The sequence below is a fragment of the Erpetoichthys calabaricus genome, chromosome 1, assembly GCF_900747795.2.
Source record: "Erpetoichthys calabaricus chromosome 1, fErpCal1.3, whole genome shotgun sequence".
In the NCBI taxonomy this organism is placed as follows: domain Eukaryota; kingdom Metazoa; phylum Chordata; class Cladistia; order Polypteriformes; family Polypteridae; genus Erpetoichthys; species Erpetoichthys calabaricus.
This window is the reverse complement of record NC_041394.2, coordinates 282446973-282466933: the sequence shown is the minus strand read 5'-3', so window position 1 is coordinate 282466933 and position 19961 is coordinate 282446973. Positions and strand designations below refer to the sequence as shown.

Genomic DNA, 19961 nt, shown 5'->3' with positions numbered 1-19961 from the left:
ACACTGTGGTGCAGTGATAAGCCTTCTAATGTAGTTTCAGAGTCTCTGGTTCAAGTCATGAAGCACATAGGTGTTCAATTTGTCTGCATGGATCTTGCACTTTCTGGTGGTGGCGAGTGTTTTCCCAGTGCTTGTGACTTTTTAAATTCTGTTTATCTTATACAAACATTTTTCCTATCCTTATTTACCTGTGTGCTTATAAAATATATGTCAGTGAAAAAATATCAGGCCTAAATTGATTAAATAAAGCATGGTATTCCCCAGTATGTTGAATTGGCTTACTGAATAAAATTTTTTTTTTTTTTTTTTTTTTTTCAATATTGAAGCCTTTTTCATAAAGTTGCAATTTTTCTTAACTGTATTGGGTGTTGAGCATACATTTAACTTCCCATTCTATGCAGCATGTGACTGATTGGTGACATATGGGAAGTGTGGTGCAGTGAAGATTTCTATTGTGGTAGCTTTTTGTAGACAAGCAAGAACTGTTGAAGTACTGCATGTCATGGACAGAGCAACCACTTCCCCTTTTTTTATACATCCTGTGTAGAGTGAGTTTATGCTTGCATCTGCATGATTTGGAGGAAGCTGTTTTAAAACTGTGCTGTGGTAGTGCCTTCAGTAGTTAAATGTTCAAACCACTTTTTAAACATTGTTTCAGGGCACCATGTTGGCAGTTAGACACATCATCAATGTCATACCTGTCTAATGAGTTGCTTCCTTATCTCTTGATTTCTATTTAGTGGGATACATGCACTTTTACTTGAAGATCACTGTGGTATTTAAGAATTATTAAACATTTTACAGCAAGGGCATTTTTATTAAAGAAACCTTTAAAGAAGGGGGGGGGGGGAGAATAGTTCTCAGTGTTTATTTTTTAGACATCTCATTTAAAGTTAGACTATCAAACAAGATTATCGACTTAAGCTTGTGATCCTACAAATTATCTGAATACAGGCATATTTGCATAGTTGTACCCTGTCCTAGTTATTTATACTTTTGTTTTATACATTTGTCATCTTCATTACTACAGTATCTTTCTTTTTTTTTTATATATATATATATATATATATATATATATATATATATATATATATATATATATAATACGTAGAAAGTAAAAAAAAGTGGCATTATTAAGACCAAATGCTCTGATGGCTTGTTTGATTACATATCCTCTAATGCACATGTAGAAAAAGTGAAGTGAAGACAAAAAGGTAGTGAATAACTGATAGGATTAGCACAAGCTGAAAATCAATCTTTTATTTGCTCTTTCTGATCCACTATTTAGTCAAGCGTCTGAAGATTAAAAACAAACCTTTTTCTAAATTATTCCCATATGCATGATGTGTTTTCTGCTTTCTTTTCCATGAGAAAACCCATCCACTATCTATGTTGTCCTCCTGCTAGTTCTAGTTGCTCTCTGCATATATTGTGCTTGAAATACAAGCCTTGTTTGTGATTGATTTTAGATACACTAAACTATGAACTGATGGATGAAACTACAAATACTGTTGACAGCTTTTCAAAAACTACAAAAGTAGACCAAAACAGATTAATCTAGCATATATAGCCTCCAAAGACTTGTCAGTAAAGATAACTTTACTTGGTGCTGACGCCTCCCATTGTTGCTAAAATTCTAAGCCATCCAAAAAAGTGAAAGAAATTGGGGTTCATTTCTGTGTACCTCCATCCCTGCATAATTGCAGTGCTTAAAGTCATCACTTGTCCTGAAGCCAATATAAACTAAAAGCGAATATATTGTATTTCATTTTCCATATGTAGTATGTCTGTGCTTTCAGTCCACTGCTTTTATACTTTAATTATAGGTAGAAAATTTTACATGCAAGGGCATACAGTTCGGGGCCTGAATGCAAGCACATCTCAGTATGACAAATCGTAGCCAACCACACATTCAGCAATGGAAATAAAGACTTTGCTAGGGTCACAAAGCTTATGGTTGCAGTTATCACCTTTTTAATTTGGGTATCCTCCATGCACATGAAGGGCCGATATGCAGATTGTTAACGCAGATACTTGCCTAATGTGTGTAAGTGTAAGGTATCACTTTTCCTGTAAGGGAAAAATTGTTTCTCTTTTTTGTTGGGTTATACTTGTATTTTTCAACTGTGCATGTGGAGTCATGCTGGAAGACAAATTCTGAAAAATGGCCAGCTGGCAGACATGAAGTGAGAAGGAACATCTCCCATGAAATTTACCTTGTGGATATGCAATTGTTACATTGCTTAAAGTATGATTTTTATGTACTCTTTTATGGATGGCATGTGAGCTGACAGCTGCATGTAATTTTTGTACAAGATGAGACTTCATGCCTTGCATCTCATAAGTATCTATCTTGTTTTAAAAACAAAATCAAATCTAAAAGTAAGCTTGAGGTTTCAGAAATCAGAATGAATATACCTATCTAAATGTTTGTTTGTTCTTGTAAAGAGGTCTTGTCCTGTAGTGTCTTTCTTTTTAAGTCAAAAATCTTTATTTTTTTTTCCAAGTTCGAGTTATTTTTTCATGCTTAATTTGCCATTGCAAATTTTTTTTTTTTTTAAGTGGTAACAATTATTATACATTTAAAAAAATAGCATGCCTTTTCTTGTGCTTTAAAAATGGAACCAGATCGATTTTTAACATCAAAAGTCTTAAAACCTACCAGATACTTCAACTTTTGAGCCAGTAATTTTGAATATTGTTCTGGGTGTTGAGTTTGCACTTACATTATAGAACAGAGTATCCTTGTCATTATTTGGAAAAACAAAATTCTTTTGACATTATGCCATTTTTAAAGCAAACCTGCTCTACATCATTTCAATATGCTGGGGAGAAAGATCCTTAGTTTGTGGAGTGTTTTGCGATCCGTCACTGTAGGCAGTTTAAACAAATGCCATTGCTCTGCAGTGATCTGTGTCAGCAATTATCTAAGGGGCACCCGACCTGGGATGACTGACTGTGGTGATTCTGGGTCTCGAATGACCCCAATCAACTGTTATTCTGTATCCACACACACTCGCACCATTTCAGGTAACCTGCCTGCTTTTGGAGATAGGAGTAACCCTACTAGTTTGTATAGAGCATACAAACTCCACATGTTCAGTGACCAGAGATAGGTTTCAAAGTCTAGACATTAGATGTATGAGGAAGGAACACTATTGACTACTGAACTCAACTGTGCTGCCTCACATACAATCAAAACTACTTATCTAAACAATATTCAGTTTAATAGTAAATAGCATCTCAATTGCTAATACTGTAAAGCTCTATTTTTCACCCTGCTTCAATTTTAGCTGCAATGCAGTAGTTATTCTTTGGAAAGTGTTCTTCAGTCTTGAGTTAGATTGTTCACCTACAAGCCATAACTGCAAAGTATCACAGCTACCATTAGAGCAGTGATTCCCAACCACTGTGCCACAGCACATTAGTGTGCCATGAGAGATCACCAGGGGTACTGTGGAATATTTATTCAATTTCACTTAATTGGTCTGAAAATGATTGTTTATTTACTGCAAATAACTTGTCTTCGTTCGTCTATGCGACAGTGACAGGCAGAACACTTAAATACTCTTCCACTAGGTAGCAGCAGATGGCTAATCTGTGTATCTACATTTTGCCATTCAAACAAAAGAATTAGTGATGCATCAGCTGTGACAGCAGTGATAGCGATGGATAAATATCTGAAAAGAAAAAGTACACAATCCGAATTGGGTTCTGGAGAAAATTGTAGTCACACAGTTGTTTAAAAAATGTCTTAATATGCAAATGTTACCAGAAGCCACTCCCCTGTCTTTGAGTCATGAGTTGGACTAAGCAGTTAAAATGGTTGTAACAATGAAATGAAAGGCTGCTATATACATCTGAATTCTAGTGTAGTTCTACTGTGTCCTGGAAATGAGATTAAACTGCATCCAGCCCTGCAAACAGTCTTCCAACATTCAGGAAAAACTTGGGAGTTGGTGGCAGGATTAGCACTCCAGCCACTGTAAACTTCATGCAGCTCTGCTGCAGCTGCCCACAGGAAGGCTGCTCGCATTATGAAGGGGATGTGGGGAGGGAGCTATTGGAAGCCTCATCCGCAGAAGAGTTGAAATCGTTGGAGAGCCAGTGGAATCTGAACTGGTGTGGTACTGAAGCGTTGTCTGCTGCACAGAAGCACTTGTATCCTAATTTGAGGCTGCCTCTCCAGATAAGAGTGTAGAACATCTTGTCTCCCTGGAATGACGACCATCTTCCTCTGCTGTCAGAGGATCTTTGTAAACTCTGCGTTTCAGTGGCGGCACTCTGAGGTACGCAGACCTGGGACTCGCCAGATCTCTGTAGGTGGTGTACACCTTTTATTGGTCTGGTTGCTCATACTGCTGTCATACTCTGAGTAGGTGTCGTTGTGGTGGATTGGACACCATCAGAAGGGGCCGATGTCACTTCTTTCAGTGAGCGAATTGAAACTTGGGTTAAGGCACTTTCTGAGTGCCTTGTCTATTGTCTCCGTGTATGCTTCGACCATGGTAAGTGATATCTCTGTGAGAGAGACATTCTGTTTGCAGCTTCACTCGGTGGTGACACTCCTGATCATGGATGACTTCATTGCAACCACTGGCACTGACAGGGCTGGTTATGAGGATTGTATCAAGTCCCCATGGGTCTGGAGACTGTGGTAAAAGTGGCTCCATTTTCCTTAACTTTGCAAAAAGTCAGAGGCTGTGGACCACTGGATCCTGGCTCCAGCGACCTGAGCAGCATTATAGGACTAGGTACTCCAGTACTAGTGGTGCGGTGAAGGAGATTGATCACATCCTCATGGGCAGATGCTGGAGGCTCCTACATAAATAACAGGGTTTACAGAAATGCCCAATTTGTGAATTCTGACCACAGACTTGATGTTGTTACTCTGAAGATCCAGCCTAGGTCCAGTAAGTTACATCTACTAGGATAATAAGGCTGAACTTGGCCAGACTCCAAGATCAGGCTGTTTCTAATGAGTTTGCATGTAGTTTGTGTGAGGAACTTGTGCACACTTGGGTGTGAGTGCTAATCCTAATGTGATGTGGGAGACCTTCTGTGACAAGAACCTGATGGTTGTATTGGTGTTGCAGGTGTTCCCAGAAGGAGGTATTTCATCTCACAGGTCACCCAGAATATTAATGAGTTGAGTCACAGCACACAGCTTGATGGCATCTCCGGTTCTGTATTGGGAACTGAGGACGGCTGCAAGGGCTCTGAGGGCAGATAAGGATGTGTGTGTTAGAGGAATCTGTGAGCAAGTGACCCACGTCCTGCTTACAGAGAAATTGGAAGCACTGCACAAATCCAGATCTGTTCCTCATAGAGTTGCAGTCAGGGTGGGTGGTAGGACGGTCCTTAGTCCTTAAAGGTGATGCTGCAGTTGTGGTCAACTGGGCTGGCTATTTTGAGCAGCTGTTTAAAGCTGATCTTCCGACTAGGATGTTGGACATCTCTGGTCCACAGTTCTTGGCTCCTCCAATTAGCTGTGAACCACTCAGTTTCACTGAGATTGCACAGGTTGTGAACTAACTGAGGCATTGCAAGTAATCTTTACTTCCATTTGGGAGACCGGAGTCATCTCAACTGACTGGAAAGCCAGACTTGTCATCCCTATGTAGAAAGGGATGAGTGATTGTGCCTGAATTGGTGGCAGCTACATGGGTAAGGTCCTTGCTAAGGTAATCCTCAATAGGATACGTGATCACTTGCCCACCTACCAGCAACCGGAGCAGTCTGGCTTTACGCGTAAGAAGACTACCATGAAACGCATCCTGGCAGTAAGGGTTCTCATTGAGTGCAAACATGAGTATCTGCAGAGTTTCAATGCAGCCTTTTTTTGATTTTTGTAAAACGTTCGACTCAGTTGATCGAGCTGCCCTGTGGGACATCCTGAGAGTTTGCGGGATTCCCCCGAAGTTGCTGAATATCATTGCTGGGCTTACACTGGTACTATGCTGTGTAGAGTGGAGGCAGAACCTCTGCATTTTCCCATTTGATACTGGTGTTTGTCAGGGGTATGCTCTTGCAGGGGTTGCAGGGTCCAGTGGCTGTGGGGCATCTGTTGGTGAATAAAGATTCGCTGATCTTGACTTTGCTGATGATGCTGTGAGTCAATGGATGCTCTGATCAGGGCTCTCGAGAGACTGGGTGAATAGTCTTGAGGGTCTGGGATTGCGAATGTCCTGGATAAAAAAAAAAAAAAACAAAATCCAGGTCTTTAATGGCCCTTAGAGCATAACCACCAGCAGTGTGTCTATTTGTGGAGAGAGTTTCGACCACATTGAGAGGTTTACTTATCTTGGTAGTGACATTCATGTTTCTAGTGACTGTTCCTGTGAAGTCAGTAGACTGACTGATTGGGAGAACATGGAGGGTAATGAGGTCGCTGGAAAGGGGTGTGTGATGCTTCCAATACCTCTGAAAAAGAACAAAGGTCCAAGTCTTTAGAGTCCTGGTGCTTCCTGTTTTGCTATATGGTTGTGAGACGTGGAAGCTATCCAGTGACCCGAGACAAAGACTTGACTCCTTCAGTATTGTCTCTTCGGAGATACTGTACCTTGGGTATCGCTGGTTCAACTTTGTGTCGAATGAGCAGTTGCTTATGGAATCCCAAATGAGGCACATTACCTGCATTGTGAGGGAGTGTTAGCTATGGCACTACGGCCATGTGGCGCAATTCTCTGAGGGTGATCCGCCACACAGGATCCTCAATGTTGAGGACCCAAACTGCTGGACCAGGCCAAGGGGATCCTCCTGTAACATGTGGCTGTGGCAGATAGATGGTAATTTCCAGAGGGTGCGAGTGGGCTGTGTCTGCTTTGGGGGTTGTCAACCAGGATTCCAAGTTGTTTTGTTGTGTGGTGCGTGCGGCAGTATGCTGTACCACTGCATACTTCCCAGCCTGACCTGACCTGTAGTTCAGTGTTTTAATTGATAGGTAAAATGTTTAATTTTCAGCAAACGTATCCAGATGTGAATTGCTAGCTTAAAATACAGTTTCTTGAAATTGATAGGCAGATTCAGAATTTGTTGATATTTGAATCTACTATGACTATCGACTAATTGCAATATACTACCTGTAGAATGTTATTAGAAGTTGGTCTCTTATCTCGGTCCAGAACATTTTCATGGAATAAATTGCCACAAATAAATAAACTAAATATAAGTATTGTAATGTTCATTTAAATCTGAACTATCATTTCCGAGAAAATTCAAGTTTATACAGATGTATTTAAATATAAAAATTGGTTAGCAAGGTAAGCTTCCCTAAAATGTCCGTCCATTCATCCTTTTCAACATCAGATTTGGTTTTTATTCTGCAGGGTGCTAAAACTGATTGATTGTAGCAGTTTCAAGGCACAAAATGCTCCTGTCCAATGCAGTGTTCTCACTCATGCACATTCATAATGTACCGATTTAAAGTAATCATTTTGGCAGTAGCACACAACTGGTATGTGAGAGGAAAATGGAATACTCTGGAGGAAGTTATGCAGTTGCAAGTTCATACTGAAAAATGTAATCTATTTAGGGCTCTTACTCATAAAATGGTCTGTGAGGTAGTACCACTAACCACTGTACCAGCATGCAGTGCTTTAGTTAAAATGCTATTACATATTTTGAAATGTTGAAGTCCGGAATATTCCTTGGAGCAGTGCCAATTGAATTCATTTGGAATGTGAAATGTTGGAAACTGTTAAAATTGTATCCTGCAGGAAATGCCTTTGCTCCAAGTATGTGTGCCTGGGCACATTTTGTGCACACATTAAGCTTTCCTTGGATTAATCCCTTTAGTTAAAGATAAAACCATTAACAGGCAGTTGCAAGCTTCAGTAGTCCAGAAATGTGATTACAGTACAATATTTGTAAAAGGTATCCATGTTTGGTCGTGATAATAGGGAACATTCCATGCATTATTAAGGATACATGTGACAGCAAGGCTAACAATTACCAGTATTCTAAATTCCACATGATTTTTGTTCCTGAGGCATTTTGGGGATAGTTTCTGCCTTTTGAATGATCACTGTTCCAAAGAACAAAGTTAATTTATTCCGCTGTTATGCAAAACTAGTCCATAACATTTATAAATCTGTGATGAGTGAGAAATGAAAGTTGAGCCAGTCTAATTTTTTGAAATACATTTCCACTGTTTGTAAGCAAGATAGGTCACTTTTTGTTTTAATTAAAGGAAATTTCACAGTTTTAAGCATACAAGAGTGTTTTCATGTATTTCATGCTTAAAATTGTTTGTGTCCATATAGTCATTCAGTTTCTAACTTGTTTTCCAACAGTAACTAAAAGGAACCCTAGATGGGGTTCATTGCAGAGCACATTCATGCACACCCATATACTTACCTGTATTGGAGCCAATTTGGACTTTTCAATAAACCTAATGAAGTAGAGAGAGAGAGAGAGAACACAAGACAACTGGAAAGTGAGAGCCCCTTGAGCGGAGTAATTTTGGGAGCCAGAGTAATGTGCGTTTAAAGGAGCGACTTGCTGTAGAAGAACAAGAAGGTGGCGGGGGTCAAGAAGGCATGGTAGGAAAGCCCTCAGCGTGTGCACTCTGGCTGTTGGGGACCCAAGTTTTGGTCCGGTGAGGGAGCCTTTCTGTAGCCACGGGACAGCAGGCAACCAGACCAGAAGGAAGGTTAGCTGCTTCTGCTGTTTGGGCAATTCCTCTGCTGCATAGCCTATACAGGATAAGCCGAGGAGCCGGGAGTTGAAAAAGGAATGCACCAGGCTTTTTAAAGGACTGTTTTGTGCCAGTGTTTTTTAACGTTGTTTTAATGGATTGATTTATTTATTGGGATTATTTTAACGTCCAGTTAACACATTGTTTTATGGATTATTTATTACCGTATTGGAGAACTTCGCCATTTGTTTGGACACTGTTTTGATAGGTTTTTAATAAAAGCACTGAATAATTTTGCACCTTCCCCTTGCTTCATGTGATGTCCTCATTTGTACAGCTCATCCTGGTCATGACTATCGATATTGTCGGGTTAAAGAGGCTCCCAAATGAGGAAAAGGGAGCATACAGCCAGATCCGTATCATCACAGGTATCCGGGATGAACTTCTCCAGGCTGGGGGTAAGGCTGTTCTCCTGGCATTGCAGGCAATCTTGGCTCCCATTTGTGAGACGGATGTCATCCCATCTGACTGGAAGATGGGATTTCTCATCCCTATCTTGAAAGGGAAGTGTGATCACCTGGATTGTGGCAATTCAAGGGGGATAACACTGATCTCAGTGCCAGGTAAGGTCCTTGCTAGAATCATCCTTAATAGGATCAGTGATCACATGCTCATCAACCAGTAACCGGAACAGTCTACCATCGATAGCATCCTGGTACTGAGGGTTCTCAACGAGTGTATATTAGCAGAGTTTCTTTGCAGCCTTTGTCTATTTTAATAAAGCATTTCACTCGGTTAATAGAGCTCCCCTGTGGGATATCCTGAGACTTTGCGGGATTGCCCCCAAAGTTGCTGAATGTCATGGCTAGCCTGTACACTGGTACTTTGAGTACTGAGCATAGCTGAGGGAGACCCTTTGGGTTTTTCCCAGTTGATTCTGGGGTTCGTCAGTGGTGTCTTCTTGCTCCTACTCTCTTTGGCGCTTTCATGGGTCGTATGGTCCAGTGGCTGTTTGGCATCTGTTGGTGAAGAAAGGTTCTCTGATCTTGACTTTGCCAATGATTCTGTTATCTTTGCAGTGTCGACGGATTCTGTGATCAGGGCTTTTGAGAGACTGATCAAGGAGTCTCGGTGTCTGTGCTTGCGAGTGTCCTGGATAGAAACCAAGATCCAGGGGCCTCATGTATAATGTTGTGCGTAGAACTCACACTATAACATGGCATAAGCACAAAAGCAGGAATTTGCGTATGCACAGAAAAATCCAGATGCATAAATCTGTGCGTTCACCAACTTCCAAGTTCTTACGCTACATAAATCCCGGTCAGCGTGAAGTAACGCATGTGCCTGCTGCTCCACCCCAACTCCTCCCAGAATTACGCCTCTTTGAATATGCAAATCCATATAAATAGCCCTTAAGCTCAGCGTACTGTGAAAAGACAATGGGAAAAGCACGGGGGAAAATAGAAGAATTTCAGCGAATACCAAGTGGAGGCAAGGAAAAACTTATTATTCGTTGGTTTAAACAGTGATATAATCAACAAAAGGAAGTTGATCAAGTCACATAGTGTCGGAGAAACTCAAGCTCAAGTTCACAAAGGCGCACAGTGCCTGAAATAAAAAAAGAAGTTGTCACATATCAAAGTCGCTGTTAAAAGGTGAGTTGTAGCCCACTATCTGAGTGTAATATGAAAGCTTATTAGGGTACAGAGAAAGAAAATAGGCACACAGTGGGGGGATAAAAGCTCAACTTTAATCTTGGAATTTCCACTTTAATCACGTAGTTTATTTTGTCATTAAAGTAGAACATCATAAACTTCATCTTAAAATCGTTTAATTTAGTAGTTTCTCAAATCCCATCGTAACTAAAGTAGCACGTTAAATGCTTTGTTTTGTATTTGATCTTCTATGTGCTCTGTGTGTGTGAATCACTACATGCTTCCAGGCTTTCTCTTCCTCCAACAGGACACAGAATCCATTACATTCGTAATACTACAGCTCTCTGATTAATCAAACTATTGAGATGTATACATGATATCTTTTTCATGATGATAGGAATGAAAGCATGTTATTAAACATGGGAACACGGTGGTGCAGTGATTGTTCATGTCTCACGCAAGATTCTTGATGTGCCATGCATGACCTTCGATGAAATAATTTATTGCAACAGTACTGTCTCTTTCAGATGTACTAACCTCCAATTCCTGTCCTTTTCTTTCTCCAAATACCCAATCACCACACAATCAGCTCTGTAATAGACGTTAAGCCATCTGTAAGCTTAGAATAACGATTCTTCAAAATGTTTAAGGAACATCGAAATATCTTTGGAGTACATGTTTTAATTATTCTATCCATCTATCCTTCCAGTGTCGCGCCAGCCCTGCAAGAATACAGCACGAGGTAGGAACAATCCGTGAACTAGCTAGCGCTGCGGCCTTGTATCCTCATATGTTTAATAATTAAGCAATATAGATTATTTAAATGAAGTTAGTTTTATCTGTATATAATCAACATATTTTGCTGCATTTCATCTTAAAAATGATATCGTCATCATATGTAAATATGTGTTTATAAAGTGGTGCAGGTTGTGCAATATTATAACTGTAGTGCAAGTTTACAGTGAGGTGATTGTACTTAAGTACAGACAGTTCTACAAGGAACACTTGATGGACTGATTGAGTGCATTTTAAGTTCTTGGGATGAAACTGTTTCTGAACCGCGAGGTCCGTACAGGAAAGGCTCTGAAGCGTTTTGCAGTGGCTGAGGCAACGTGTGCTTGATGCTGTATACCGATTAATTCTCTTTCCGATCAGCTGCTCTGATTGGTGCAGTGAGAGTAATATGGAAAAAGATGATTCGCTGTGGCAACCCTTAACGGGAGCAGCTGAAAGAAGAAAAAGAAGGTGCAGTGAGAGTAACAACGCTAAAGCAGTTATGGTACTTGGAATACTATGGCTATTCTGTGGACCATTATATTGTTACAGGTTAATTACAATCAGATGCATTACACTAATGAACAATATGCAGTTAATTTCAGTGTATTTATAAAGCCACATCAGGAATGTGGATCTAAGAATGAAAGGGTAACCACACAGGAACAGTAGCACTGCTTTGATGCTGGGTGCCGCCAGTCTGCAAAACCGAGCGGAGAACTTGCGTACGCCAGGGTATGAGGTACCATGGAAATGTGTGGCTTTATGCCAAGTTTAGGTTTTATACATCACGATTTGAGCGTGGAAACGTTCGTACACAACATTTCTGTGCGTATGCACCATTTATACATGAGCCGTCAGGCCTTTAATGACCTCTTGGGCAAAGCAATCAGCTGTGTGTCTGTCTGTGGAAAGAATGTTGACCTTGTTGAGAAGTTTACTTACCTCTGCAGAAACGGTCGTGTCTCTGGTGACTGTTCCTATGAACTCAGTAAACAGTTTGGGACAGCATGGGAACTCATGAGATGCTGGAAAGGGGTGTGTGGCGCTCTTGATATCTCTGCAAAAGGATGAAGGTCCAAGTCTTTAAGGACTTTGTGCTACCTGTTTTGCTATATAGTTGCAAGACATGGATGCTATCTAGTAGTGCTGGGCGGTATACCGGTTCATACCGAAAACCGTTTTTTATTTTTGTTATGATATGAATTTTTCTTATACTGCAACACCGGTTTAAATTGCCTAAACGATGTTCGGAACTTGGCAAAGGGGGAAACTGTTCAAGTGGGGACCTTTTTCACTGCTACACCGCTAATCAAATGTTTTGCGCGGGGGCTCTTTTTCACTGCTACACCGCTAAATAGGTAGTGGTAGTGTAGGTATTGCACGGTGAAAATGGACATAGAACATTCCGAAACTGAAGCTGTAGCTGACGATAAAGTTGAACATGATGACACAGAAGAACTTTTGCCAAAAAAAAGGAGTCACGTCCGTTGCCTGGAGATACTTTGGTTTTAAAAGATCGGATGTGGACCATTATGTTCAAATGTGTAAATACTGTTTCTATACTACTGGATAATACTGCAAGCCAAGTTGTACTTATTTGTTTTCAATACAGTGTAATGTACCTGGGTACTGTGTAATAGTGCGACGACATGTTGCCTTTATTCTCGACATTTCCACTTTAATCTCGACGCTTATGTCAAGATTAAAGTTGACATGTTGACTTTATTCTCGTAATCTGTCATTAAAGTAGAACATCATAAATTAAACTTCATTGTAAAATGAATATTTAATTTACTAGATTTTCTCAAACCCCGTCATGTTATATAGCACATTAAATGCTTTGTGTTGTGTTCCCCGAGCCATGTTAAAACGGTATGTGCTTCTTAAACTGACTTCCTCTTGTACTGAGGAGGTGCCGCAGCGATCGCCCCACAGAATACATTCACTTCATGATATTCCTGCTCTCAGAACATTTAGAATGCTAAGATAAATACTTGATATCATTTTCATGATGAAATGCATTAAAGCAGGTATTAATCATGTTGGGGGCACGGTGGCGTGGAGGTTGCACTGCTGTGTCTCAGCAAGGGGGTCTCGGGCGTACCCTGTCTTGAATTTGCATGTTTTTTTGGTGGGTTTACTCGGCGTGCTTCAGTTTCCTTTCAATGTCATGTAGGATATGGGGTTTTGTTATGCTATATTGACCCTGCTAGTGTATGTGTTGCTCGTATTCACCCTGTGATGTGCTGGCGACTTGCTGGGATTGGTGCAACCCTGAATGGATGGCATAATTAAACGTGTATAACGAAGATATTTTTAAAGTTCTGAACACTCAGTGGGCTAAGTTTACAACTTGTTTTAATTTCACAAAGAAAGACGTTTATCGACTGGTGATTGGTTATGTGGAGAAAGAAAAAGGAAGGATAGGAACTGGGGTTTTGGTACGTCAGACAGACAGCACACATGCAATAAAGAAAGCCCGCTCAGAAGAACATCCATTGAATTCTGTGTTCGTGTCTCCGACCACCAGATCACAAACCCAACATTCCTTTATTCCTTTTCTAAGACATGTTCAGTGCAATACAACTTTTGACAAGCACCTCTGGATATTTTAATAAGTCTAAATGCTTCTTTGGATGGTTGAAAATATGTTGTCAAAATTTTAGTTTAAGTTGTTTGCAAAATTTGTTCAATAAAAAGGCTCTATATTTTGACTGCATCTGTCATGCAATGTGATTCCTTCTCTTCATTAGTGCCACCCCCTTGAAAACTATCACTTTATGGGGCCATGCAAACCTGTATTAATACTTGTGTGCACATTAAAATGTTTTTTTTGTACAATGTACAATTCTCATAACAGTGGAATAGGTTATTCTTAGCCAGTCTACTGCAGTAATTGTAGTGGAAAATGTGGTTAACATCCACTCATGCATGGGGAAAAAAATACCGTTGAATACCGTGAAACCGGGATAATTTAGAAAAATACCGTGATATAGAATGTTGGTCATACTGCCCACCTGTACTATCTAGTGACCTGAGACGAAGACTGGACTCCTTCGGTACTGTTTCTTCAGAGAATCCTTGGGTACCACTGGTTTGAGTTTGTGTCAAACAAGCGGTTGCTTGTTCCAAATGGGACATATTACCTGCATTTTGAGGGAGCGTCAGTGACGGCACTGCGTCCATGTGGTGCAATTCCCAGAGTGTGATCCAGCTTGTATGACCCAAATGGCTGGACCAGGCCAAGGAGACGCCCATGTAACACCTGGCTGCAGCAGATAAATGATCATTTCTGGAGTTGTGGGACTGGACAGCGTGTCTGCCTGAGAGGGATCCTGAGCTGTTTCATCATGTGGTGGATGTGACAACTTGCTGTACCAGTGCATGCTCCTCAACCTGACCTGACTGACCTGTTATAATTTTTTTCTTTGCTTTCTACAAGCACATTTTTTCTGTTCAGAATGATTAACATGACTATTTTCAGTTAATTTTAATTGTGTGTTATGTATTAGCCTTACATTTCGAAACCGTACTCTTGCTAGCTGAAGCTTGTGACATCATCTTTGGACATTTTCATAAATACTGGACACTGGGTAAAGGCCTGAAAAAAAGAAACTAAAAGACCAGCTGTCTATTGGGGATGCTTTGATCAGGTTTGTTAAAGCCGATACTGATCACCAATTTCATGTTACTTGATCGGCCGATTCCAGGGGTTCTTTTCTCCCTTTATCTATTTAAAAAAAACAACTTTTTTACAATAAGCTTCTGCATAACCAGGTGCATACTATAGAAGCCTTATGTCCTATACTAAAGTGTATTTTTATAATAAAACTGTAGAACACGGGTGTTAACTGCTCATTTTTTATTAATAAATGAAATTCTGTAGGCTTATTATTCACGGACCATAAAAATAGTAATATAAATGAAATTTCCTTAAAAAATAAATAAAATTTGTGCAAAAATATGTATCCATAATACATATCAATAATACATACGACATAAAATAGAATGCTTCTCATTTTGCAATTGGTCATATTCAGTTTCTCTCACAAAATCAATTAATTCATATTGACAATTAAACACTGCTTACATGTAAATATACATGCACTTTTAGGTTTCAGTCATTTTAAATTATTAAGTGCACTACAGCTTTTAAAATGTACATTTACTTTAATTATACAGGTTTTGTTATTTTCAGAGTATCAGCTAGACATTTGTAATTGGTGTTATTAATATGGGTTACCATTTTAATTATGTAGTTGTTTCTTACCAAAATTTATGCTGTATGACACACAACATCAAATAATAAACACAGTACAAATCTTTAAAAAAGCCACTATTGTGTCAGATGTTAAGTTATCAAGTAGACACAAGACTAACATTCGTAACAGATTTGTAAGTAAAACACAATGTTTTGTTAAGCTAACAAGCCTATTGTTTACTCCGCAGCAATTTCAAATTCTTTTTTTCTGTGCTAGCACTCAAGCTTGCTTTCCAAACTGAAACCGTGTCCATTTTAATTTAAAGGCCAAATTAAAAGTAGTTTTTCTTTCTGTTTGTCTAACTGCAGAGGACAACAACTCCAATTCCTTTTCCGCAGTTGAGTTTATTACTCCACTTTCTTTAACATAAAGGCTAATATTCCAATCGCTCTCTGATATCTGAAAGAGTCCCTACTGCTAAACAAGCCTCAACTTTCTGGTCTTTGTTTACGCTACAGGAAGTTTGCTTCAAAAAAGGAAAAAGCTACCATAATACCTTGTATGAAGAAGCACTACAACTAAATTACCGTAAAACTTAGATTATCAGGGACTGAAACGATTAGCTATTGGAAGTTGATAAAGCTGGTACAAGACAGTGAGTGGGAGCTGGCGGACACGAAAGTGAGCCTGGGAGAGGAGTATAGTTGACCAACTCTCAAGGGGGCTGAGGGTTGCTTCTGCTGAGCAGCTTTGGAGCTGGAGCAACCAAATGACTCCATAAGCACTTTGCGATGCCCTGTACATGCAGACAGACTGGCAACAGCAGCCCAAGTGGGGTCAAAGTATTGTCTGTGCCTGCTGTTTATAGTCTCCTTGTGCTGCAAATTCCAAAAAGGGTAAGCCAGAGAAGCCTCGGATTTTAGAAAGCAGCACTGAGGTTCGTAGTTTTTAAATGAAATGCTCGCCCTTGTGTTTTAACCCCATTTTTTATGGAAATATTTCTATTATAATAAAAAAAATCTTGGGAAGAAAGACAAGACATGATTTTCTCAGAGACACTTTTCTCGTCCCGCAAGACAAGAATTTGTGCCAAGAGATTTAACCACACCTGGAGCCAGAAATAAAAGACAATAGATGACGAAGTAGAACGTCATAAAGAATTCAAAAACGTTGGCACGATACACATGCAGATTAGATTAGAGATAATGGAAGTACGAAAATTCGAAAGTCTCAAAAAAATGATAGTAAAGATCGCATTAATGCAAGCGGAAATTATTACTCGGTGAAATAAAGGAACAGAGAAAAGAGATTGAATATATTGTTTAGATTTAAACTTTAAGTTGGAGACTTGTAGATCGTCTAATTTGTGTTACCATCAGAGAAAAGTAGTGTTTCTTCCCAATGAAGAGGTGTATCCACTAGAATTAAAAGATTTGTTGTTTGGTGAAATTGTAATCCTCAAACACTACAGGCAAAATATCCCGAGTCTACAATAATCTGTTCGCGTTCGCATCATTCAATGCTCAAAACGTAGATTTATGCAATAATGGACCATACACTGTGAGAATCTGTGCTCCCGCAACAATTAAAGCTACAATTTAATTTCAAAGAAACCACAATTCAGTCCGGTGTATATTTATGATCACAGAGAAGTGATGCAACATAAAATTGAATGAGTTAAACGATCAGATGTATTAGAAATTTATATAGCCAATAATGGGTACAAATCCATACATCCAAAAGTATCGCACTTTACACAAAATTTATCTGCAAAACACGGACAAAGAAATTTTCTTGGATTTCTATATGAATTGGAAAGATCACTGTCGCGTTTATAATAAACCAACATGTGACGAATTGTCAGCGATTTAATAGTTTTGAATAAAGATGATATCAAAGACAGAGTAGATATTCATGTATATCCAAAAGCAAGCACGATTCGTCATTTCTGTCAAATAAATCGCCACATTCCATCCCATTACTCTTTGCTTTGCTTTTCCCTGATGGCGAAACAGGATGGTCATATAATATGAAACACATGAATTCAGAAAAATGAATAAAACCCACACAGTATTTCAGGTCAAAATTAGCGATACGTTCCAATGTATTTAACCCACTTCTGCCATAATGGTGCAGAAGGTGAAAACATCAATTTAGAATATCCCTTAGCATATCTACAAGCGTTAACACCGTCTGGTCTCCCACCTGCTGAATTACTGTTGAAAGAAGGATGGATCGTAATGTTATTGCATAATTTATGTATGAGTGATGGACTTTGCAATGGGACAAGATTAGTTGAATTAAAAATTGGTTGAACAATTCTAATGTAAAATTTTAACAGGCGACAAATCACAGGGACAAACATTCAAAAAAGTGTTTATTAAAGAAAAAGAAACGATATTCACTCAAGGGCAGTTATACGTTGCGTTGTCACGATGTAAGTCCAAATATGGAATCAAAATTCAATGCAGTCTTGAAGAAAAGTTAATTCCAAATATTGTTTTTACTGAAGTTTTAAAGTAAAAGTGAAAATAATGAATTTATAACAATTCCCATGGAAAAAAAAATCTCTTTAAATTGTATATCCGGTTAACCAAACCCAGGTGTTGGTGAGTGAAGCAAGCAGGGGGCAGAGCCCCCTAGTGTTTGAATATTTTAATCTGCACGTTTTTGCATGGATTTTATGGATTATTTATTGGGACAATTTGATGCACTGCAATATTTGCACTGTTTGACATCCTTTTGGATTTATAATAGAAACACTGACACTTTTTGCATCAGCCCCTTGCTAAATGTGTGTGTCCCAATTTGCCCGCTCATCTCAATACATGAGAGCCAACGATTACAAGTTTAAGAGTAAGCGACAAGGGAGAGTGGAATAAACCTGAACCATCACTAAATAATGATCCTGTAAAATGGCCAAAATTGTCCATCTTTTACTAGCAAGCCATGGCTCCCCTTGCTGTAGCTGTTGATTGCTCTGCTCTGTCTTTTGTAGTTGCAATGATACATGAAGTTTAGTGGCTTCTGATTGCTTTAGTCAAGTGTCTATCATTTGTCAATCCAAAATGGCTTTTGATGTCACTAAGCACACTAGTGATGATTACATTTTAATACAATAACATTGTTGCATATTTCATGTTCCGATCCAATGTGTAAATCATCTTGATGACGGTTAGCAAATATAAAGAAAACTAAAATTCTTCATTTGACCTCAATCCAGAGTTCTGTTATTTTTTACTTTTCATGGTTGGTTTTAACTTTGTTTAGTTTGTAATTACTATCCTCTCTTTATTGGCTTGTATATCAGCCCTGATTGTCGGTTTATTCCTGTGTTTTTTTTAATGGATTATGAATTAATGTGATTTTTTTTTTTTTTAACCTAAATTATTTATAATTCTAATTGATATGCTTTTATTAGATGTTTACAGATGGTATCACTAACAAGCTTATTGGTTGCTATGTGGATGAGACAATGGAAGATGTAGTTCTAGTGAGGATCTACGGCTATATGACAGAACTATTTGTGGATCGGGATAATGAGCTGAAAAGTTTCCGTGTCCTTCATGCTCATGGATGCGCACCTAATCTTTACTGCACCTTCAACAATGGCCTTTGTTATGAGTTCATTCAAGGCACAGCACTTGACCCTGAACATGTCAGTCACCCAAAACTTTTCAGGTAATTAAATGTTGATGTTGTCTTTAATAGACAAAAACTGTAAAAAAATTTTGCCTGTTTTGCATTATGATGTACTTGTTTTTTTTATTTGCCCTCTACCTATAATGTTTATATGATAAGTTTTGAAATCTCAGTTTGACTAAGCTGACAGTGTAGAATAGTGACTAGGAAGGTGGATTCTATACCACAAAATTTCTAGGCCAGTTTTTGTTTCTGGATCAATGTGTAACCCGTAGCAAATTATAACTAGCACCAATTGTTTAAAAAAGCATAATCCTAACATTCTAGTGCAAATAAAATGTGTCTGGTAAATAAATGGGATTTAAATTATCACAAGTCTGGAATTAGTGACAAATTGCCATTTAACTAAACATAAAAATGGCAGCAGTTTTCTGTGTTTTTGAAATAGCGCGTAAATAGTTTAATACTATTTTTTAATTTCTACAAAGGAATAATGGTTGGTTGCATTTTAAGTAATATGGTGAAATTGTAAATATTGAGAATATTTAAAAGAATTATATGGCCCAGGCATTTGCACTTTCTATCTGTGTGTTTTCAGTGGTCCTCCAGTTTCCTCCCAAATTCCAAAATGTATGTGAAACATAACATAAATTTGATTAGTATGAAAGGTTCTAATAGGAGTACATTGGGCATTCATTAATGAGTCTGTCCTGTTATATAAAGGTCCCTCTGTAGGGGTGGATCTTGCTGTGGCCCCAGCGTTGGCTGGATAAGCCTGGTCTTTACATAGTACTGAAGTGAGATTGATTAAAAACATGAATGGATGCCTGAAATTGTTGCATCACCTGTTAACACCTCTCCATATTCAGATCATTTACTTAAGTATTTCATTGACATCTACGATGTTAATTATTTCATTTTAGAATAGATACCAGAAGAAGCAATCTTCTCTCATTGTACTTTTAACTACTTAACATCCTTGATAAGGCTTACCACTAAATTGATAGATAGATACTTTATTAATCCCAATGGGAAATTCACATTCTC

At 38.8% G+C, this 19961-nt stretch overlaps 1 protein-coding gene across 6 annotated transcripts in view; it reads left to right on the top strand.

Annotated features, from left to right (window-relative positions):
• The window catches only part of etnk1 (ethanolamine kinase 1), a 104804-nt gene that overhangs the window by 26072 nt on the left and 58771 nt on the right, over nucleotides 1-19961 (top strand). For all 6 annotated transcript variants that reach the window (XM_051930154.1, XM_028815761.2, XM_028815745.2 and 3 more), the window contains exon 2: nucleotides 18694-18953. In XM_051930154.1, the coding sequence (XP_051786114.1) occupies nucleotides 18694-18953 (260 nt within the window). The remainder of the gene's footprint in view (nucleotides 1-18693; nucleotides 18954-19961) is intronic.